Below are 24437 nucleotides of genomic sequence, written 5' to 3' on the forward strand. Positions count from 1 at the left end.
TTTATTTAATAACTTTATTAAAAGAACTCATTTTTATCAAAATTATTATTATTGATTATTTAAGAATCAAAGTTATTCTAATTTAAATATCAATTTTATAAAATATTAATTCAACTTCGTAATTGATTTAACCAACACTTTATTATTATTCCTTTGCTTTTTTGATATACTATTAGTCTATCATACGTTCCTTTAGACTTTGAAGAGTAAATTACATTGGTGGTCCCGTGTGATTTGAGTGCAATAATTATGGATTTCATCCCAATGGTTTTAAAGTAAGAATTGATCCATAGGAATATTGTTTACTTTAGAAAATGGTTGTTAGGTTAAACGAGTAAACTATTGTTAATATAAAAACTAGTTACTTTAAACTCGTGTGTTGTGACGAGACATGAAGGGAATTCAATCGGTATTGATTTGATTGTTGTGATATGACCGGTAGGTTACCTGCATACACGATAGTCACCAAACAAAAATCCTAATATGATCAAATTTATATAAAAAAAATGGTGATATAAAACCTTAGCTAATGTTTATATAGTTTTTATGTCTCATTTTTAACACTATAGAAAAGAAAAATCATATAATTATTTTTAAAAGAACCGTGAAATTAATTTTAATCTTAGTTAATAATTATTAAGATTTATTTAATACTGTAGGTATCATTAAAAGAACCCATTTTATCAGAATTTATTTAAGAATCAAAGTTATTCTAAAATTTAAATTAATTACCAATCTTATTAGATAATTCAACTTCGTAATTGATTTGTTAAACTTAAAATTGTTGGTTAGTGCCAAATTCGAACACAAGTATGCGCCTTTGTCAAAGCTCAAACTGCATTAGGCCTACCAACTCCACCAAGTTATGTTTCTTATATTAAATTTGAATCATATAATATATATATACAAACCAATTATTAATTGCTTTAGTTTCGAACACATGCACGTATGCATGGGTGACAACTTTGTTTGTTATTAAGACTTTTTGAAAAATTACCAACCAACAGGCACATTATTAGCGCCAAAGATGTTATTCTTGACATGAACAACACCAGAAGACAATAAAATCTCCTTGAAATATATATAATAATGTGGGTTGGGTGATGGAGTCGTGTAGAATGGATCTTGAAGCATAGCTACAACATGAAGGAAGGAAGCCATTAAAAAAGAGTCATGAGGTCGTGGCCTAAGGACCACCCCTCCAAAAATCAAGCATAGCTTTATTTACGAGATCTAAGCTAATTATATAAAGTTTGTAGAGAGAGGGAGAACTTGTTGGAATCATTAGAGGAAAAGAGAGAGAGAGAGAGAGAGCCTCATGAGAGGTAGAGGAACCTTGTTTATATAATTAATAATGGACCGGACCTTATCTGGACCTAGATCCAAGCATTAAGTTTTATTTCAACATCCTTCACTGATCACTCCTCCATGGCTTCAGGCCTTCATCACCAACTATTTAATAATTGATACTCCCAACTAGGGATGAACATTTTGTCCTAAATACTTGTACCATATCCGTACCCATACCGATTTAGCATATTCGGTACGGGTATTGGTACTCATTTTTGTTGAATTTTGGTACATGTATAATCGGGTACAGGTACGGGTACATTTGGTATTTTGTATCTGTTTGGATTATATAAAGGTTTAATTGAGATTCTTCTTATTTAATATATAAAATAAATTCTCCAACCTTGTTATTATTGAACAACTATCAACGTTTCTTCAAAATTAAATAATATAGCATTCAAGACACGAACCAACAAACAAATTAATTAAAATCGACGACCAAGTTAGGGTTCTTCAATACCATCTTATCATTAAATTGATGCCCAATTTGGTACTTGTACTAATTTGGTACCTGTCATGTACCTGTGCAAGTACCGATGCACGGACTAATTCAGGTTGTTTGTTACTTGTACCGGTACCGGTTTCAATATCGTCAAAAATTTGGAAATAAAAAAAGCAAAGTGATACAAAAATGAGTATTGTACCAAAATACCCGTACTCGTATCATACCGAAAAATTTGGTACGAGTATTGGTACGTGTTTTTATTGATTTTTGGTATAAGTACAAACGGGTACAAATACGGATACGGATGCGGGTATTGTCCCACACTCATCCCTACTCCCAACTCCCAAGGACTCGTTTATTCAAGATTAGCCACATCCCCAATGTTTTCATATCCGGTCCTGTCGTCGACCGGGATGTCTTACCGGGTCAAAGCCTGGACCAACACGGGTGGACAGACCGATGTTTGACCTGGATGATACAACAAGCAATTCATATATATATATATATGTATGTATGTATAGGATGAGTATCATTACAGAACTGTTAAATTATTTAAGAACTTGAAGGAACCCTTGAAAACTAACGTTTTTTATAAAATTTTTGTATGTTAACGTTCTTTGAGAGTAGTTTTTATAATTTTCTATATCTATATCTATGATTACAATTTTAAAAATTAGTTTTTATACATATCTATGTTTTGTTTTACACATATGTAAATTTGTTAGTACATAAATTTTACATATATGTAAATTTGTGATTAATATATGTAATCAAATTTTTTTATATAAAATATGATAAAACTACTCTTAAATAATGTTAATATATAAAAAAAATTAAAAAATTATTTTGTTTTTAAGAGTTCCTAAGAGTTCTTAACTTTTTTAGAGTTCTTAAATGATACCAATCTTGTATGTATAATTCATATGCATATAAAAAATATTAATAAAAAAGTAATAATAATTATAAAACCCGGCCAGGTTTTTAGAAAACGACCCAAATACCCTGACCCGTCCCTGTATAGGGACCAGGTCTCGGTCCGACCGGTCGGGCTGGTCGGGGCCAGTTTTTAAGTTGTATCTAACCGGTATATGTGTGTGGTTAAAAGATTTTTTTTAAATAACAAATTGCGGGGCTTGAACCTAAACCAATGGCACCCAAGCCCTCCTAACCTAAGATATTTAAAGATTTTGTCTTTGTCAATGAACCCAACCAACCACTGGTTAAAAGATTTAAACCCATTAATAGATTATTGCAAGTGAATCGAATCATTTAAATGAGCATGTGTCTACTTCCTTTGTTTTGCTAGTATAGAACATGTGGGGTTGAAGGTACATATCTAATAAACTTACTTTAATTACTTTTCTATTTTGTTTTGAAAGTATAAATACAGGAAAGAACTCTACTTTTTTTTAAACAGTTAACTTACACACTTTCTAAATTTACTCTTAAATCTACACTATATCTAACATATGACAAGAACTCTCAATCGTTTGACGAGAAACACATTTGAAAAACACCCACTAACTATTTATGTTTTATATGTATAAACTGAAAAGATATGGTGTGGTTCATAAAACATACATAATCAAGTGTTATGATATTTTAAGAGAGACATTACACTACTGCAGTACTGCCACTTTACTATACGATTTATAAAAAAAGAGAAAACTAATTATCATTTTTTTAATAATTATCTTTCATTTTCATTTCACTAAAATTTCCATACATCAAACAAATAATTACCAAAAACATATATATTTTAAAACTTAAAATGCAGATGGTGGTCAACTATGATGGCCGATGGCTGCTATTTTATTTATTCAATGAAACGGACCTTATCATGTTTTATGTTATCATATTATATTTATAGTTTTACTTAGTAATAGGATTTAATCTTAGTCGGTTATAACTTTTTATACCATTTCATGCCACAAAGTTTAAATTTTACACGATAATGAAACCAATTAGAGGTGCACCATAACCCGTTCGAGACCTGACTTGACGTACCCGAACTCCAACCGGACCCCACCTGACCCTACCTGAACAGCCGGTCTCCACTGGTTGTAGTTCCTCTAGAGAAAATAGAACCGAACTGGAATCCGTTCCACCTCTACCCGGTTAATAACTGGAACCAAACCGGCCAAAAATCGATTAAAAAAAGGCCAAACAGTCAAAACTCAAACCTACCCACTTTGTTGACCAAAACCAATACCCAGATCCGATTCTTAAACAAAACTTCATTTGCGAACCTCTAAACCCTATACCATTATAACTTCTACATTTATGCATAACAAATTATTTATGAGAATCAAAAAGATAATAACTTGATATGGGTCGACTCGACAATTATTTAAAATTTTTATCATCATATATATACCTAAACATTATTTTGTAAGTAGATATCAATCATTGCATATAAATTACAATAATGAAAATGATGAAAGCAAAACACCAATTTAATTTGTTTCCTTGTGAGTAACTATGAAGGAGATTGACGTCCTCAATGACTTCACAACCAACTTTAGCAGCCGTCTTTGAGTCCTCCTTTGTAACTTATAATCCTATATTTTATAAAGTTGTAACACACACTCACATATATAATGACATGACCTGCTTTCAGAAACTAGCAACATATTGAATTTGTTTGTTATAAAAAATAAAAAATCAACGCATAATGGAGGGAAGAAAAGTTACCAGTTGGGCAGCTAGAGACTCATCTGGCATCCTTTCTCCTTACTCTTTCCATCTCAGGTCTATCATCTATATATGTCTATGCAATTTATACAACCAAAAAAAACACACACTATGAGGCATGAGCAATATATATTTAGTTATGTCCTAAAACATATTTACGCGCAATATGTATATTCAACACGCTAAAAGATCATATGGGAATTCTAATGACATATTGGTCCATTTGTGCAGGAAAACAGGTCCAGAAGATGTCGTGTTCAAAGTTTTGTATTGTGGTGTAGACCACACTGATCTTCATACAATCCGGAATGAAATTCACTCGACCACCTACCCTTTGGTTCCAGGGTACGTACGGTTCCTAATTTTATTACCAAGTGTTTAATACTGTACCACCCCTTAACCGTATTATTAATTGTTTGTCTTGCAGGCATGAGGTGGTGGGAAGAGTTATTGAGGTGGGCCCGGAGGTGAAAAAATTCGGCATAGGTAACATAATAGGGGTTGGGTGTATGGTAGGATCTTGTGGCGAATGTGCGCGTTGTAAAAGCAACAGAGAACAATATTGTAGCAACATGGTGTTCACTTATAATGGCATCTATAAAGATGGAAGTTTTACACAAGGAGGCTTCTCTTCTGTCATGGTAGTCCATCAAAAGTAAGCAATAACCATATCCCTAAATCTATATTTCATTTATGGGCAATGGCGGACCTAGAAATAATTTCGTAAGGGTCAGAAGAGAGTCAATGTCAAAATTTTATTAGCCAACGATTGAGATTTTAACATATCTATGCATCTAAAAAAATTTCACAGAGATCGGCCGACACCTACACATTTAGTGTAGGTCCGCCACTGTTTATGGGAAAGTTTTTGACTAAATAAATTGACTAATTGAATTTGACTTTTTTAAATTATCTGTTTGACTTTTTGTCTCTATAAAAATAGCTTGACTATTTATAGCATGCCATATGCCAGCTACTATCCTCATATCAAATCTATTGCTCCAAATTTTTTTTCTATGTTAACTATCTTTTTACACAATATTATTTTTTATTTCATTTTACAAATAACATTTTTATGTTAATTATTATTATTTTACAAATAATCTTTTTGTTTGTTGATTATTACTTTCTACAAAGAATATTTTTATGTTGATTGTTATTATTTTTTAAATGATGTTAAGACAATTTAGTCAATATTTCGGGTCAACGTAACTATCTAATTATACAAAACTAAAATCTGCAGCTATGTAGTTAGCATACCAGAAAAGCTAGCACCAGAGCAAGCAGCACCGTTACTCTGCGCAGGAGTAACGGCTTATAGTCCGTTAAAACAGTTCATTGGTTCTAAAAAGCCGATAAAAGCAGGAATCTTGGGGTTGGGTGGAGTTGGTCATCTTGGTGTGTTAATAGCGAAAGCAATGGGTCACCATGTGACAGTGATCAGCTCCTCTAATAAAAAGAAAGAAGAGGCACTCACTCATTTGGGTGCAGATTGTTATTTAGTTAGCTCGGATTCAGCGGAAATGAATAAATTAAGAAATAGTCTTGATTATATACTAGACACTGTGCCAGTTAACCATCGGTTACAAGATTACCTTCCTCTTCTTGATGTTGAAGGAAAGATATTTCTCGTTGGTGCCGTTCCTGAGCCCCTGCAGTTCAGTGCATCCGGTTTGATTTTAGGTATGCGCCGTCGTTTCACATAGTTATTGTTACGGGAAAATAACGAAAGTAGCTAGACATTTTGAGTTTTTGACTCACTTTTTAGTTTTTACTCATAGATTAGCACTTGGATTTAACTTTTGCGGACACGTAGTGCTTTTTAACATTTTTTGTTGGTTGAAAACTAGCTGTTTAGCCAGCTACGCTTATTTGGCATTGCAGAAATAGTTGGTTTGAATATGTCTATTTTTTAAAGGCTAAAAGTTAATGACTATTTTGATTTTAAGAAAAATGTCTTTTTTGGTGATTTTTTCTGTTTATTATTTGATTTATTGTTTATCATTAAGTAGGTTTGTTTGTCATTAATCTATCTGTTCGTTTTATCATTTCGTTAGTTGGTTGCTTGGTATTTTCTTTATGCAAGAGATCTTCTTTTCATTATTCAGCCTGCTTGAAATAAAATATTTACCAATATCGTTTTTTAGTTATTTTGAATTATTTGATAAACACAATGAATTTAGACTGAAGTTTGTTGAAATTTACAGCGAACACGTCGATAACTGGAAGTTTCATCGGAAGCATACAAGAGACACAGGAGATACTTGACTTTTGGGTGGAGAAAGGTTTGAAGACAATGATAGAAGTGGTGAAGATGGATTATGTGAACAAAGCATTTGAAAGGATGGAGAAAAATGATGTGAGGTACAGGTTTGTGTTGGATGTGGCTGGGAGCAATCTTAAGTGACAGCTATTTTCATGTTGTATGATTTTACTAAATTCAATCAACTTTTCGTGTTTATGGAAAAGATAAATAATAATAATGAGCCAATAAAAAGAACTATAAGTTTAAAAAAAGCTTTCAAGTGATGGATAGTAATAGTTGTTTACTTTATTTATACTTAAAGTCACTAACTCACTACAATGGTGATAACAAATGCGGATATAAGTTATCGTTTTCATTAATCATGTATCACATTCTAGTAAAAAGTAGAAGTTGCTAAATGGACCAAACAACCGCTGTTGGAATAAACTTTAACCTGAGTTAATGTTGCAGACTTTTGCAAATTCGAAAATGGTACCGAGTAAGGAAAATATGACCATATCCTTCATGAATTTCATGTTAAAAGGCTAGAATATTCTTCTGAAACAGAGACATGGATAAATAAGAAGCAATTGTTAATTGCAAGTTTGCAACATAAATGTACAAAGATGTATGACCTGTTGAAAAATTACTATAGAATGTTTCTTCACAACACGTCCGTGCAAAAGTGAAATATTACTGCAGAAGATAAGTGCCAAACACTTTTGAGTGTGTTTTCGGGATTCTTATGACCTGCATTATGTAAAAATGTACAGAGTCGTTATACTACAATTGCAGGTTTGTGAAAATTTAGTTGCTACAAGTTTTTTTTTTAAATATTTTATAGAAAAAGTACATTTTGTTACTTAAATAAATGGAACAGATTGTCTTATATACTATTTCTATTTTTTTTATTCAACTTGAGTTAGAAATTGATAAATGCAAAGAGAAATTTGATCACCTTATAAGTGTACTCTCTGCAAGAGAGTTGTACAAAACATCCAACTCATTTATCTCATCAAAGGATAATAGACCATTCTCCAAATACTAGCCCAACACACTTTTGTAATCGTTCATAGTATCTGAAGAGGTAGGTCCCAGCAGAGCCCAGTTGGACCCGCAAGACTCACCTTGAAGAGGGACGTCTGCGCAACGACCAACTGCTTCCGCAGGACCCACCATGCTCAGAGATGAAGACCTTACGCGCAGTACGCCAGCTGTTCCCGCAGGGAAAGCCTCCCAATGGTAAAGTACCCCGCTTGTTCCCGCAGTTGCGGATACAAGCCATCAGGGAAGGCTACCCGCACTGATAGCAAGGCTACACGCACAAGGCACTAACTCTTGATACTTCAGTAATGTCACCTGAAGGAATGAGCAAGGCGGGAATACTCCCGCCCAAATGAGCCAGTCCATATGCTTCTGGAAGATCTTTTGTACTATACCTGCCAAGGTATGGGCAAAACAGACGATCTGACCAAAACAGCCCATGAACCAATCACAGGGTGACAGCTCACCGACAACAGTACGAGGAGGAGCACCCTCTAGTACTGTTTGTCACTATTAGCCGCTGCCTACTCACCAACCCTTACTATGGGAAGTGCGTAGCCTACAGTTGGTGGAACAGTGCATAGCCGGCAGTAAAGGAACAGTATACAGCCGGCCTTGTGACTATCGGCCGCAGCCTATCCACCAACCAGCATGGCTTGTGCGTAGCCCACTGTTGGTAGAACAGGAATACTATTCAGTCGGCTGTACCTTCTTGGAAACCTACCTTCGGCTATAAATACTCCAACACCTTGGAATGGTAAGGACATCATCTGATATCTCATTATCTTATCTTCTCTAGCAATCTCTTAATATACACTTATATTCAGAGTAATCTAGTCTGATTCTCACGCCGGAGGGTGGTCACAAGGAGGAACCCCCCCCTTCTCAGTGACGAGCTTACGGTGTCTGTTTTGCAGGTCACCTGAAGAACAACTTTCTTTGCTGGACCTCATCCTCGTGGGAAACATCTACTTAACCCCCAGATTATCCGTAATCTGCCCGGGGTCGATTAGTGTTTCTTCAGTATCTAAATAAAAAAGCTTAATTATTTGTTTGGACCCTGTATCATGACAACAAAAGGTTCAATTTCACTCGGTTAACATAAATAAGATCTAAAAAGTAATAGAACGAGAAATCACGCTGGACTACCGACAAGTCAAAACCGTAACAATAAAGAAAGGTAGAAAGTAATAGAATGAGAATCATAAAATATCACCAAATAATCTTTGGATTTCACAAGAGGATTAAGGTTTACAATAGGTTTCTACTAAGTTAGAAACCTTGAAAAAAAACAAATTTGTAAAAACCTATTTATCCGTGAGAAGCCCCATGAGGTTTCTAGTGGACGTACATGTCAAATTACTAGAAACCTATGCCATGTACAAAAAGGGCTCTTACACTAACTATATTTTGGACAAACAAACCAAAAACTATATACATACAATGCTTTACAATGATGATAATGAATGGCAAAGTTATATATCGAATACAAAGTAAAAAGCGGAATTAACAAGACTGAACAACAACAATAATAATAATAATAATAATAATAATAATTCAATAATATTAATAAAAATAATAATTAATGTATGTGTTAAAAGATGATTTTTTTTCTTGGCCCCTCTATTTTTTTACGGTAAAAGTTAACGGGGTTAGAGGGTCAGACACAAAGTGAAGGGAAAAGTAGACGAACTGGGTCAAATTTTCAAACTAGGGTTGCAACCTTTATCCGTCCTTTCACCATAGTACTTTATTCTTGAATTTATAAATTTGGATGACCGATTTTTATAGAGAATCCACTTGTTTTTAAAAAGGGATCACTTGACTTGGTAATATGGATTCGTATATTTATATTTAGAAGTGGCAAGATGGATTGGTTGGGTGTTGGGTCAGAATTAACGAGTTTAGGTCAGGATGTATATGAGTCAGGATAAGTCATTTTTTAAAAAAAAATTAGGATGGGTTAAAGTCAATATGGGTTAACTAAACTTCTTTTTTTCGAATAGTGGTCAACTATGGATTATAAAAACGTCAACTGACGCCCGGTTAAGGATAATGCGCACATCTACATCCGGTTACGCATTACGTGCGTGCTAGCGCCTGCACATCTTTCACGCGTATTAGCTCCTCGTTAAACATTTTTCCAACCCATTTTTCTCTTGGACCCGCTTGACCATTCCAACTTTTTTTCATTCTCTTAGTTTGATCCAACCCACTTTTAATTAAATCTTAAAAAACCCATGAAGTTTTTATCATGGCCCAAATGGTTTACATTTGCTTAGCCTATTAATATATTATACAAAACTAGTTGTGTGCCCGCGCGATGCGGCGAGATTGCACGCAAACATGACATCGGATGCGTAACCGGTGTTACTGTTTCTGTATGTGCGTGACTTAACAATAGTATGCGCGTAACGTGACGATAGTATGCTCGTATTGCGGCATTGGAATCTTAACCAGTGTTAGTAAGCACGTCACACAACGATTGTGCACGCTCAGTTAGGTGTTGGTGCGCACGTAACGCTACAATGAACTCGTTTTGACCCGCAACTCGTTCCGCTTAACAATGTTCTAACCGAAATTCGTTATGACTTGACCCCTTTCAACCCAAACTCGTCCCGACCCAAACCAAATTAACCTTTTTGTATCGACTCATTCCAACCTTAACCTTTTAGACCGATGACCCGAACGACCGAAATCACTTGATTCGTTTGTCGGTCTTTAATGGTAATCACGTAACACGTTTAGTTTTTAAAATGAAAAAACTATAGCAATACCATACTCAAATTAAAGAGAATAAAATACTCGTGTTTATGGTATAATGTTTTAAAAAAAAATATTAACGTGTGAAAAAGTTATAAACGTCTAAACGTCGTCGGGGTAGTTGGTTTAAAATAAGAGGTATATATGTAACTACTAGTAGAGTGTCCGCGCGATGCGGCGGCAACCGATAGTTAAAGGTTGTTAACGAGGTAATATAATCCAAACCAGGGCTAGCTCGAACTGGACTCGAACTTCATTCTGAGCTGAATTGGCTAGGCTTCAAATTAAACTTAAGATGGTATGCTTGATTGTCAGTGTATGATTTATTGTCCATAGCTGATCGAATAAGTTAAGGTAGTTTAGTCTTTATGTTAATGTAATATGGCTCATTCGCTAGGCATGTTTAGCGAATGAGGTCCATTCATTATAGATTAAGCTCTTTCGCTAAGGGATTTAGCAAATGAAGGCTCATTCGTTAATGTAATGTCCATTCGTTGAGGATGTTTAACGAATGGGAGGTCATTCTCTATGGAAACCTTATTCGTTAGGTGTGTCTAACGAATGAGAGACCTCATTCATTAGTGATGATTAACGAATGAGGGTAGCTTATAAATAGACATTTCCTAATGAATATGCGTAGATATCTCTGCCATATTTATTCTCCGTGTAACGTTACCATGCCGAATTCTCTATAGGCTTAACTTATGTAATGTATGAACAACAACGTATATCAATAAAGTATTGTTAACGTAATCGTCTCGTGTACGTATCATGTTATGCGATTAATATTGCAAGAGGACCATACGTTTTCTCATTGACTCAATTTGGCTCAACTTTCTAATTTATCATAAAATATCACACATATAACTTAATCATGTTGATGGATTAATTCAAAGACTTTATCTAAACAAAAAGTTGAGTAAGTCAGTTGCTTGTTATAAGGACTGAACTTGTGTTTACAGAATATATAGTCTCTCCCATATTGTTTCCCCATTCATATGGATAGAGAAACAATAATAAATGTTTAACGTTAAACAAAAAGATAAATTATTTATAAGATTTCTAATGTGTTTTAACACTTGTATTTACTTAACCTATTGAACTTTATATGCATTTATATTTTTCTACTCCTTATACGAGAACCTAAATTAAGCATAATTCTTCAACTTTTAAAACATTGATAACTTTTCTACACGACACTATTATATAAAAAACAACACCATAAAATTAAGCATTTAAAAAAAACTACATAAGTATTTTCTTTTCTAAAAAAACAAACTACTTATTTTTTGCTATACTATTTTTTTAAAGAAAAAAAAATGATTTTCTTTATACCTAGGTGAGTTGTGCGTATAATAAGTGTGATTATAGTCATGCTTAATTATGAAAATATGTTGTGTAATTATCATAAAGGTGTGTAATTATCTTTCTTTATGTGTAATTTTGTGCATGCAAAATTGCAACATATATTGCGTGATTATGTACGTGTCAAAATGGGTTGGTGTTATTTTCAAACGGGTTAGAATTAGGTGGTGTTATTTTTTAACTGATCAGAATAGGTTGATATGGCACGCACAACCTGACGTTAGTAGGCGCATCAGGCTCGCTATGCGCGTCAGCCAACATTGGAACGAACATAAACCCACATTTGTCACATAAAGCAATATCAAACTTGTAATCAATGTCGATACACATGTAACGAAGGCACATCAACCACATAGTTGTTACCGGTACGAGCGTAACTTGACAACCATAAATGCATAATGTATCATCGGATGCGTAAACAGATTCGTTACCTGGGTAATCCGCGCTTGAACGCATGAAATCTAACGCCGCCACGTGTGTAACGTGGCATCTGACTCGTAACCGATGTCGGTACGCATGTAACCCGGCATCAAACGCTTAATCAGTGTCGGTGTAACCCGACGATGCTAAACGCCTTGCCAGAACCCGGTTGTCGGTCGTAAATCGTATTCGTGTAACATGCAAATTTTTTACAATTACAAAGTATAGCATTACTATACTCAAATTAAAGAGAACAAAATTCTCGTTTTTATGGTGTAGTTTCTTTTTTTAAATATTAACGTATGAAATAGTTATGATCTTTTACAAATCGTGAGAGGTAGTTGGTTTTACTTGAGAGGCCAAAAATGTAATTATTGTTTATATAGTAAAAGTTGATAAAAATTGAAAGGCCAAAATGTAAGTATTGATACAAAGACATCTTTACCTCTTAAAAAGAAGTTAGGACATGCATTAAGACTTGTAAACTTAACAATATTTGTTGGACCTCTTAACTTTTAAGAGGTCCTTCACTCACTCTTTATATATAGTAGAGATTATATAAATTAACAAAATGTGATTAAAGTTAATGAACCAAACTTGTAATTATATTTTAATAATTTAAAGAAAAAACCGTACATGATTTTGGTTATGCTAAAAGACAAAATTGTCAAAATACAAAATTGTCCCTAAAATACCTTAATCTTGTGTATTATAGTTTATACTAAAAGCAACAAATTTGGTACCTCTTAAAAATTAAGAGGTCCCTCATGCATGCTTTATATATAGTATAGATATAGATATAGATGAAACAATTAGGGTTTGTACGCTTACATCCTCAGCCATTGTATTTGCACTTTCTGTACGTTCATACGAAGAAAGGTTTGTTTGTTGTCTTGGCAATCGATTAGGATTATTAGGTTACATATGTATATATATGCTTTGACGCCGATGACATGTTGGTTTTTGAGGACTGGATTAAAAAACAACAAAACGTATACTGATGATGAGAAGCCAAGGAGATTCATAATATTTCAACAAACTCTCCGTAAAATAGAGAAAAATAATTCTTCACTTCCAATACCTCCTTTTTGGATGGGGCTCACCCCATTTAGTGCCATGACTGATGAGGAGTTCAGAAGCGAGTTCTTTATACCCGAGAGTTACTTTAGTAGTAGTGACGATGACGACGATGAGGAGCTTGAGCGTCGAGCTAATCATTGCAAATTCTGTAAGTTATAATTATCATTCAACCCATATATATGATTCGATCATTATTGACATGTGAATAAAAAATGTTAGATGACGATAAAAAACATGATACCAAAGATGTTACACCGCTTCCTCCGGTTACTGTCAAACGCCAAACAAGAGGTTGTCCCATTATTGTCCTTCAAGCCAAATGATATCTTTGATGATAATAATTACAAGATTCAGTGATAATATTTGTACTATTTCTTTTGTAAATAATAAATGTTAGGTGACGAAAAAGACACCAGCGTGGATGTTACACTGCCTATGGAGCCGAAACCAAAAAACCAAAAAATCTAAGAATCATTGTCCAAGTAAGAGCATCTTCAACAACAAACCTATACAAACCGCCACATCAGATTTCAAACTTTTCACAAAAATACTCACTTTCTGAGTTTCTTCCACAACAACAAACTTACACAAACCGACACATGATCACCTACTATTTTATATTTAATCAATTTTTAATATACATTTACAATATATTAATTTTATATTAAATCACTTAATAATATTAATCTTTCTTTGTATCATATGGCGGCATACGCACAGGCCACAGTCCTCTCACTTTCTTCATTTTGGATCTGATTCTGAACCATGCTCACCATAAAGAAAAATCATCACCTCTCGTCGGAGATTCAAACAGATTGACTCAAACGGCGAACCGAAATCTCCCTATAAATCAAATCGTAGTGGAGACGCCAATTGAAGATGAACTCTTGAAACTTCAAATCGGTTAGATCCGAAACCCTTTCATGTTGAATTAGATTTTTGTGAGATTGTCGATTGATTGATTGTAAATCTGGAATTGTTTTTCTATTTAATAGGTATAAAGGGGCCACATCTGCACGTCCGTCTTACGTTCGCAGAACCAAACTTGTTCAGCAAACTTGGGCGCCACAACGGTGAAGTCCGCCGGATCTCCGTCCGACCCTTGCCACTTGTATTCGGACCTCGGGAAATCCACCCCGTTGTGGATGCTCTAAGTTCTGTTCTCTCCTATGCATGTGACTGACTATATGTGTATATGGTGTACATCTAGTCTTTATGTTTGGAAGCTGTCTGTATACAAGTGAAACCGAATACAAGACATATAATGCACAAAAATAACATTGCTTTGTGTTTCCAAATACATGTTTTCATTATCATGCTTATACTATCTGTATATGGATGATAGATTAAAATAAGAATAAATATATATGAAACACCAAGTATTTTAACACCAAAAAAAGGAAAAGTTTTTAGAAATAGGAAATATTCAAGGTGTAATGATTTATAGGAGAGATAAAATTTTTTTGGGTTTCTAGGTGTTCCGTCATTTCAAATGGCGGAACCGACCATGATAGCATAACCTGTCAGAAACTGTCTGGTGACCTGCCTCTTATTTTGGTGTTCCGCCATTTGAAATGGCGGAAGTGAAATATAAACCGCATTTTCCGCCATTTCAAATGGCGGAACACAATTTCGGTTAATAACCGGTATCAAATTTGGGCTAAAATTTTGCTTAAAACTACATGAAATGAATATTTAAATACATGAAATGAATGCATAATACATGAAATGAAGGTATAAATATATAAAATTGAGATATTAGAACATGAAATGGAGATATAAATACATGAAAATGATAGTGTTAAACTATTAATATATATAATACATGAAATAGAGGAAAAAATGCTTGAAAATATTAAAAAATGAAGAGTTCGGTTCGGTTAATTTCGGTTGAGAAAAATGATAGGGGCAGCCTATAATAGGTGAAATTGTGTTCCGTCATTTGAAATGGCGGAAAATGCGGTTTATATTTCACTTCACCCATTTCAAATGGCGGAACACCAAAATAAGAGCCAGGTCACCAGACAGTTTCTGACAGATTATGCTATCATGGTCGGTTCCGCCATTTGAAATGGCGGAACACCTAGAAACCAAAAAAAATTTTCTCTCTTCCATAAACCATTACACCTCTTTAATATTTCCTATTTCTAAAAATTTTTCTCAAAAAAAGGCTCAGCATTTTCACCAAAATCTGTGCAGTATTTTTACACCAAAGAGTGCGGCCGCATTTTAACCCAAATCCGGGCAGAATATGTAACAATGAGAATTTGTACCCATAGGAGTTGCTTTCAATTCTGATTATACATATACAAATCTCGTTTCTTTTCTCTTAATTAGGAATGGTGAGCATTTTAATCAAAAAAAGGAACTTACCGGCTTTTAGTTTTAGACGAGCAGCTCTATAATTCTATTTGTTTAATGATGTGATGCAGAAAGCCCTTGGATGATGCAACTTCGCTTCAACAGCTTTCCGTAATGTTTCGATCAGCAGTCTTCTTTTTTGTTTTTATTAACTTGATTATCATGTGGAGTATTGACTACTGATAGAATTCAGTTGACTTGTGTATGTGAATTAAATGATTCTCTTGTCTCAATGATGGAGGTTTTTACCTTCCTTCTTTGCTGGAATGACCATTTAAAGACTAAATTAAAACGTTTCAAGAGACATAGTAAATTCAAGAAACAAAAGTAGATAGAAACATATATAGTTCCTCTTTGACCCGAAAATATAAACATGTACACGCCAACCCGTTCAGGAAGGCTTTCTTCCAGTTCAAGCTTTCTAAAAGCTTGAAAAGAATAGCAACTAGCAAAAGAGCAAATGCTTTTGCCTCGCTTGTATGGACACCTAGTTTATTCACAAAAATCACCAAATTTTGAATATGTATGTATTTGAAATATGTTTTTAGAGATGTACAACTTTTTGCAAAAGAGCAAATGTTGTTGCCTTGCTAGTAAATTGGATGCAAACTTTTTTAGAGTGATGGCAAGTGTTCAATGCATTACTTTTTGTCTAGGAGGAAAAAAGCTTTGAAGAATTTATGATATTCGCCACGTCACAGATTATAACAAACTTGTAACAGTTCGCATTAGTTTATCTTCAGATTGGTGTTTTATATACACCAAAAGTGCAAATTGAGGGTGTTTGTAGCTTTAACCAAGCTCTAAATTCACATAAACTAATAACTCACACTAACTCAGACGACTCAACTAAAACTTGAGACTTAAGAGGACCATCCAGATTGATATGAATAATATTTGTCAATCGTCATCATGATCTACCTCATCGAAATTGAGTGAGTAACTAAATGGACCGTACTGGAAATTCGAAGGTTTCGAAGATCCATAGAAGCTTTTGTTGCTTTCTTCAACCAAAATCTTCACCAGTTTCTTTCACCTCCGGCTCGGTATATGCCGCCTTTGTCACGCTTCATTCTTGTGAACTCTTCGTGGTCTATTACGGATGATAACGATGAACATTCAGAGACGTCATATAATCGTCCTTCCATGTTGGTTTTGGTACTGTTGAGGTTGGTTGCAATTACCATTTTTTCAAGAAAGATGTATTATGTGTATATGATTTCTTTGTTTCTTTTGGGAGGGATGATGAAGAGGGTTTTATAGATGAACCATGTGGTAAATTTGGTAATTGTAAAGGGTTCTATGTTATTACTTTTATTATTAAAGTTAATAATTTCAAATAAATATAGCGTTGCGATTACTCGGCTCAAACATTAGACTAGAAACAAATTATGCTGTGTTGGCTTAGCTACCCCTTTTGGATCAAGTTCACTTAGGGTACACAGAAGAACATAATACGGGAGACTGGTAATAAGGTATGTAAATACTAGGCATGGTGGCAAAGCGATACGCAGCATGCACAAATCCTTTATGCCATAAACTAATCTTGGGTAGGTTTGGTGGTTTGGCAAATTATCAAAATCCTAATTATCAACTTAATTTTAGGTGATTTCTCTAGCACCAAATTTTGGTTTTAGGACACCATAATTGTTTAGCGTGGCCAGAGCCGGCTATGAGGCAAGACCGGGTGGTCGACGGATCCCAGCCCAACAACCTTGTAGGTCCCGAAACCGGATCCGGCAAATGAACGGTTTTGTTCTTGATAAACGTGCGAGACGCGTGCGGTATATCATACGATTGAACAAAAATACAAAGATAATAAATATAGTGAACGACTCCGTAATCGATTAAAAGATTTATAATATTGAGAACGAACCGACTCCACCCAATGTGAGCTCTCCTTGGGTGGGTTATTTACACCATACAAAACACATACATATGACTAGTAGAGTCCTATATATAGCCAAATAAAAACATTTTAGAAGATATTCTCCCCATTAAAGCTAAGTTCGTGCACCGAAGCTCTCGTCTCGTATCCGGATTTCCCGCTCACTTAAGTTATTAACTTGACCATAAATATATTACGAGTTTTGCATTTTGATATCGCAAGTTACAAATTATTGGCATTACAGCCCCGATAAACCCGGATTTTTATTTTGTTTTAAATTATATATATTGTTTAAAAATTATGTATTCTTAAAGTTTAAACTCAATTACTAAACATATCTAAGGTCTAAATTTCTTTTTCGCCTTCAACCCTAAAAAATTTTCACGATTCTTGGAGACGGCCCTGATTGTTGCCATGGACATATGCTAGTTTAAACTGAACCACGTAAACATTACATCTCTCTCTTGAGTTCTTATTTGTTATCGTAAGGCAGAGATTAATTTATTTAAATTTTATTTTGATGATCATTTGAATTTATAAACTTTTGCGGGCCAAGGGATCACTTGACCCGATAATATGGATCCATATTTATATATTATACAAAATCTAACAACTAGGGTTTGTAGGCTGTTATTCTTCTCAGCTATTGCATAATTTGCACCGTTGAGACGAAAGAAAGGTATGGTTTGTAATGTACAACTTAACTTACGTTGCTTGTCTTGGCAAGCGATTATAGGATTATTAGATTATACATATATATATGCTTTGATTCTTGTTTGTTTTTGCATTGCTTATCCTTATAATATAAATCAACAAGTTTGATTTTCTAGCTAACTTTTTTCTGTATGTATTTTTGTGGCCTAAATCAGATTTTTCTTTTCTTTTCGAGATATAAATAAATTTCCTCCTCAAAGGGTTTCCAGATTTCATTCAAAACCCATTGTTTTTAAATCCAGGTGTGATTGTTACAATGTCGGCATCCGACGCTGATGACATGTTGGTTTTTGAGGACTGGATGAAAGAATACAACAAAACGTATACTGGTGATGACAAGGCAAGGAGATTCAAATTGTTTCAACAAACTCTCCGTGAAATAGAGAATCATAATTCAGATCCAAGAGGTACTCATTTTATCGGTTTGAACAAATTTGCTGACATGAGTTCTGATCGAGGAGTTCCAAAGAGTCCTCGTTGGAATCACTGGTCAGTCCCTAGATGACGAAAGCAAGGTATGGTTTTTATTATGTACATATACATATGCTTTTGTTTCAGATTTCTTTTTTTTCGTGTAATTGGATATTATTATCGTATCTTTCGTTAATCGCTGTATGTTTCAATTTTTCGTTTGCAATCCTAATTTTCATATCGCTGGCCAGTCGATTCCTGTTAATCGTTTCACTTCTAATCGTTTCAAGTCTTAACTTAGGTTGGTTGTCTTGGCCGGGTTTGTTTCGTATTGCTAAATCCTTATAAATCAACAAGTTCTATAATTTACCTGCTAACTATTGTTATCTGTATGTATATTTGTGGCCTAGCTAAATCATGGTTAATTGTCATCATATAAATAAATTTCCTCCAGGTTTCTAAACCCATGATTTTGTTATTATTATATAAATACAGTGGCGATTGATTGCCACAATGCCGTATGATGACATGTTGGTTTTTGAGGACTGGATGAAAAAACACAACAAGACGTATACTGGTCACGATGAGAAGGCAAGGAGATTCAAAACGTTTCAAGAAGCTATGCGTAGAGTAGAGAATCATAATTCAAATCTAAGAATTAGTCATTGGATCGGTTTGAACAAATTTTCTGACATGAGTTCTGAGGAGTTCAATAGAGACGTCATTGGATCCACTGGTGAGTCGGATGAAGACACTGATGAGGAGGAGTTGATTTCCCAAGTTCGGAAGCTACGTACAGTTCCTTACAAACTCTGTAATTTACTACTACCCATTAATTATTATCATTCAAGCTAGATGATAAGTATCTTTCTTTGATTCAATAATGACTGCAAATAATAAATAAATGTTAGGTGATGAAAAAGATACCAAAAAGGATGTTACAGCCAAACGCCAAGCAAGAGGTTATCAGTTTTTACCCATCATTATCTTTCAAGCTAAATGATATCTTTGATGACAAGATTTAGTAATGCTATCTTTCTTTGGAAATAATAAATGTTAGGTGATGGAAAAGAAGATACCAAAGAGGATGTTACAGTGCTTGTGGAACCGGAACCCAAAAAACCGAAAAATTAAGAATCATTGTAAGGGTTTTCCAAGTATGTTCTCTTATGTCCTATGAATGTGACTATATATGTGTATGGTGTACATCTAGTCTTTATGGCTAACAAAGTTTCGGCTTTGGGAAGTTTGAATGCAAGTTAAAACGAAAACAAGACATGAATAATTAAACTAAAGAAACGTTGTCTAGTGTTTTGCAAATACATGTTTTCATAATTCAAGATTGCCTATCTATCATTAGTGGTAATAATATCTTTCAACAACTACAACATGGTAAGTTAAGCCATTTTCATCACATACAACCATGTAAGTATGTAACTCTTGTTTCAACGTATCTGCTTCATGGAACGGTATCGTTCCCGACCCATGTAGGTATGAAAATAGTCACGAATGTTTAACCAAAACTGAAGGTTGTGAACCAGTGAATGGATCGCTGATGGTATCGACCCAAGCCAATAACAACGATGCTTCCTACTCGTTCATCCATGCTTTGTTAGTGTAATTTTGGCATATATTCAAACTAAGCTCTACATTTAGTTAAAAGAGAATCCCATATGTATTGGAGAATCAGAAAAGTGCAAAAGTGTCAATCTATAAAACTCAACCAAACATAATGGAATCATCATTCAAACATTCCAGTTTCCAAGTCAAACACAAAAAATAACCAGAAAAAGGACCCTACAACTCTAAAAGCCCTTAACATCCTAACCAACCGCTCATTAGTAAAGCCAGGATATGCACACCTATTGAGATTTTGGCCGGCAGCGGCTGCACCATTCTTTTCCACCCCATTTCTCCACCACCCCCTTAATTTCCAGATTCTCTTGAGTCTTACCCGGTATAGCAATCCACATCCAAACAAACACTATATAAACACACACTTCCAACCCTCTTATTTGTAAGCTATCATCAATGAGTAGCCGGTTCCTCTTGATGTTCTTGATGACGGTGATGCTGGTGGCGTTTGCTGAGTCAATAAACAGCTCCTTACCTAAGCCGGTTCCTACGTTGGAGCCCACGAAATTATCAGCATCTTCTCAACCATCAAAAACTGATGATCATGCTCATGATGAGTACTACAACTCTGAGAACAAAGTTGAAACTTATTATAAGCTAGCTTCAACTGGTCCAAGCCCAAAGGGTATAGGACACTAGTGAAGGTGTAAATAGGTAGTTTTATCGGTTCAACTAACATGTTTACTGTTATAACCTTACACTAGCCAGTTCGGATCTGGGCGTTTAAGGTTACATGAATGAATATTGTGTTCATGTTTAGGTGTCCAAAACTGTGTTTGAGGTTGAGTGTTTACATATTCTTATAGAATATGGCATGTATATGTGTGCAGTATTGTTGGAAACAGTAGGTAAAGCATCTAGATCTTCATGTAGTATATACATGAACATTGAACAACAATTCCAAATATAAAGTTTCACAATTCGAATATATAAGATAACAAGGAAAAACAATCTTATAGCAAAACTTTCTTATGGCTATGTTACTAGTGCTACAAGTCTATCTTGGTGAAACTGAATCAAACCACACCACTACTATTAAACAAACTAGTAAATTACATAATCGTGTATATAAGTAGGCTAAGATTCAAGATTACTACCACTACTAAAAAAAGAAGTATCATTGAGGATAATTATCGATGGAAAATATCCGTAGGTAATTAATTACGAGGTTTCTCTGACAGTAAGTAAGCACATATAAATTTAGAAAATATAAGAAAACTAAAATAAAAATTTTACCGACAGCTATTTGTTGGCGTGTGACGATAAGACTTTGGATATTGAATTCCCACTCAGATTCAAACGTTTGTCGTGTAGGGCCTATTACCTACGGATAGTCCATCGATTAGTTTGAGAGTGAGACTTTTGAGTTAGATTCCCGCTCAGACGTTTTGGTCATTTGTTGTGTATGGCATGCAACGATGGATTGTTAGTCGACAATTCATTGGTAGGTTTGTGTAGGACCAGTAACCGATGGATCGTCTATCATAAATAATATTTATAAATAGCAATTCAAGTATCGCTTATAAGAGTTGAGTTATAATAAGAAAATTAGTTTTTGTAGGAATGATAGTAAATAATCTTTTCCATTCATTTTATATTTGAATGGTTGAGATTAACTTAGAAAGAAAATCATGTGGGAAATAAGGATAAGGGTAAAAAAGGAAGAACACATAATTGTTGACTTTCTCTACTCACATGCAAGGCACATGTTAATTCTCCCGTCGTTCTAAAACGTCAATAACTTTTTATACGACATCTTTTTTTATATAAAAAAATCAATTTAATAATGAGCGTTTTTTTATCTTTAATATGAGTACCATATTGTTGTAAAAAAATTAAAAAAAATTAGTGGGTTTTTTATACATTGTGTAATAGGTTATAGGCATTGTGTTTTATCCAATTATGTTTTAGCATAGTGTTTTTTCCATTGTGTTTTTTATATTGTGTTTTTCATTGTGTTTTTGTTATTGTGTTTTTTTTCATAGTGTTTTTTCTATTGTGTTTTTTTAATTGTGTTTTTACACACGATTGTGTTTTTTAAATGAAAAATAAACACTCGTGTTTTTATAATTTTGTTTTTCGGATCGGGTGTTGTGTTATATTAATATAATAGGAAAAACACAATCGGTGATTATCTACAAAAAGCTAATCACCACACACTCACTTTTCTCTCAAATAGAACAAAGTTGAAATACACAATTTACAAAGAAGACCTAGCGGGCTATAAACTCAGTGGGTCAAATTGTGTTTTTTTAGTTTATTCATCGTGTCTTTTTTTTTATTGTGTTTTTCATCAACTACAACACCAAAATTCAATTTACTGTTTCAATCTCAGATTTATTTCAATCTGCAAATTACAGCTCAGTTCACAAATGGGGAAGCAAACAAAGTCAACGCGGCGAGCGGAACCACCATCAAAACAAATTCAACCGTTTTGGAACAGGAGCTTGTTGCAGGCCAATTTTCCGGCGAGCAGGAGATGGGTGAGATGATGGACGTAAGTGGTTGAGGCGGAGAGTAGGAGGTGGGTGCGCTATTCTGGCGAGCAAAAGGTAGGCGCAGTGGTGGTTTGGTGCGTTTTTTTTTCGGCGAGCATGAGGTGGGTGCAACGGTGGAGACAGTGTGGACGGTGGTGGCGTTGCCGGAGATGGATCAGAATGAAGCTTGGTGTTGTTGGTGATGGATGACATTGAAGCTCTATGGAAGATGAAACATGATTATAAGTATTGATTTATAAAATCAATTAAAAAAGTGAGATGGATAAAAATACCATCATTCCTAGCATTCTTAGAAATATCAAACTTCTTATTTGATCTTTTTTCTCGTTTATAAATATCAAGTATAAAAAAGCCAATAAATATCAAGTATTTGAATCAAGTATAAAAAAGCCAACCTCTCTATTTTCGAATATAGCAAATCAATGTTTGGGTGTGGTTTGTGGGGAGAGAGTCCATAATATTTTTGTTAGTGTGTTTGTTTTAACTTAGTGGTCTCGGAATTTAAACGCGCTCCGTTGTTACGAATTCAATTGTGGCGTAGCATATAAGCTAGGTGTGAAGATCTCACTTAAAGACATGAAGATAGTTGGAGTGAGTTTCAATGTGTGTATATATTTTGGTGTGTGCACATATAAAAATATTTTTTTGCATTCTTGCCAACTCATGTCATTGGGACTTGTGAACTCATATGAATGTAGTATATTATTTTGTGTGTTGCCCTCATCTACTCTTCGGGTTTCGTGGTCACACATCTAAAGGTAAGGGAATGTGTTCAACATGTACCTACAATCGTACATACAAAGATAGGTGAATGTGTAATACTTGAAAATGTTATGTAACTTGTTTGTAATGTGTGAAAGTGTAATTCAGTTTATTTGTAACATAATATAATTTGTTTTAAGATCTTGAAAATATACACAAAAGAACTTATTTCTAAGATATGTAAATAAATATATAATACTAATGTTATTACAGTCGTAAAAAAATAATATAACTAGGTTTGTGTCAGGCTCGGTTTCGAGAAAGAAAAAAAATATTGGGCCGAAGGTGAAAATTGTTTTTGGTCTTAAGTAAAATTTTTTTTTTGTTGGGTTTAAACAATTATATGGGTTTACTTTGTTATAATTGGATTGTGTGAAAAACTTTTGTATTAGGATTAAACATGCTTCAAATGAGAGTGAAACCCATAACCTTTGGGTTATGAGTCATACCCCTTACCACTAGACCAAACTAATGGTTATGTAATTGAGTACAAACACTACATATACATATTGTTTTAATAAAAATACATATAATTTAAAAAAAAACTGGCCTAGCAGGATGGCGGGCCTGTGACGGCCACACCTTATGGCCGGCCCTGGTTTGTGTAGGCATAAATAACCCATAGATACATCATACATGTCAAGACCCACCAAAGTCTTAACAGTGTATGATGTTCACATAGAAGGATTAGTAAACCTATATGACTTGTTATGGGCAGAGGCTCAGCAATGCATAGTATGCCAATCCCTTCGTGGAGATTTT

General features: G+C 34.3%; 1 protein-coding gene and 1 long non-coding RNA gene across 2 annotated transcripts; both read left to right on the forward strand.

The window, feature by feature from the left end:
* Window positions 1–4649: 4649 nt before the first annotated feature.
* LOC143560049 (putative cinnamyl alcohol dehydrogenase) lies at window positions 4650–7042 on the forward strand. Its single transcript, XM_077048452.1, has 4 exons — window positions 4650–4834; window positions 4917–5144; window positions 5733–6172; window positions 6697–7042. The coding sequence occupies exons 1-4, from the start codon at window positions 4656–4658 to the stop codon at window positions 6894–6896; spliced, it is 1047 nt and encodes a 348-aa protein (XP_076904567.1). The 5' UTR covers window positions 4650–4655; the 3' UTR covers window positions 6897–7042.
* An 11328-nt stretch (window positions 7043–18370) lies between these two features.
* LOC143560050 (uncharacterized) lies at window positions 18371–20071 on the forward strand. Its single transcript, XR_013140039.1, has 3 exons — window positions 18371–18884; window positions 19276–19594; window positions 19743–20071. It is a non-coding gene; the product is annotated as an uncharacterized LOC143560050 (long non-coding RNA).
* Window positions 20072–24437: the final 4366 nt, after the last annotated feature.

This window comes from Bidens hawaiensis, unplaced genomic scaffold (genome assembly GCF_021521415.1).
Source record: "Bidens hawaiensis isolate Kalapana, Puna unplaced genomic scaffold, B.hawaiensis_p1.1 tig00020162_1, whole genome shotgun sequence".
NCBI classification, from domain to species: Eukaryota; Viridiplantae; Streptophyta; class Magnoliopsida; order Asterales; family Asteraceae; genus Bidens; species Bidens hawaiensis.

Bases quoted from the DNA above. Each gene is read 5' to 3' on its own strand.
- LOC143560049 (XM_077048452.1), top strand. From the start codon at position 4,656: ATGTATATTCAACACGCTAAAAGATCATATGGGAATTCTAATGACATA. The intron at 4,835-4,916 runs GTACGTACGGTT...TTTGTCTTGCAG, and splicing joins ACCTACCCTTTGGTTCCAGG to GCATGAGGTGGTGGGAAGAG. The intron at 6,173-6,696 runs GTATGCGCCGTC...TGAAATTTACAG, and splicing joins TGCATCCGGTTTGATTTTAG to CGAACACGTCGATAACTGGA.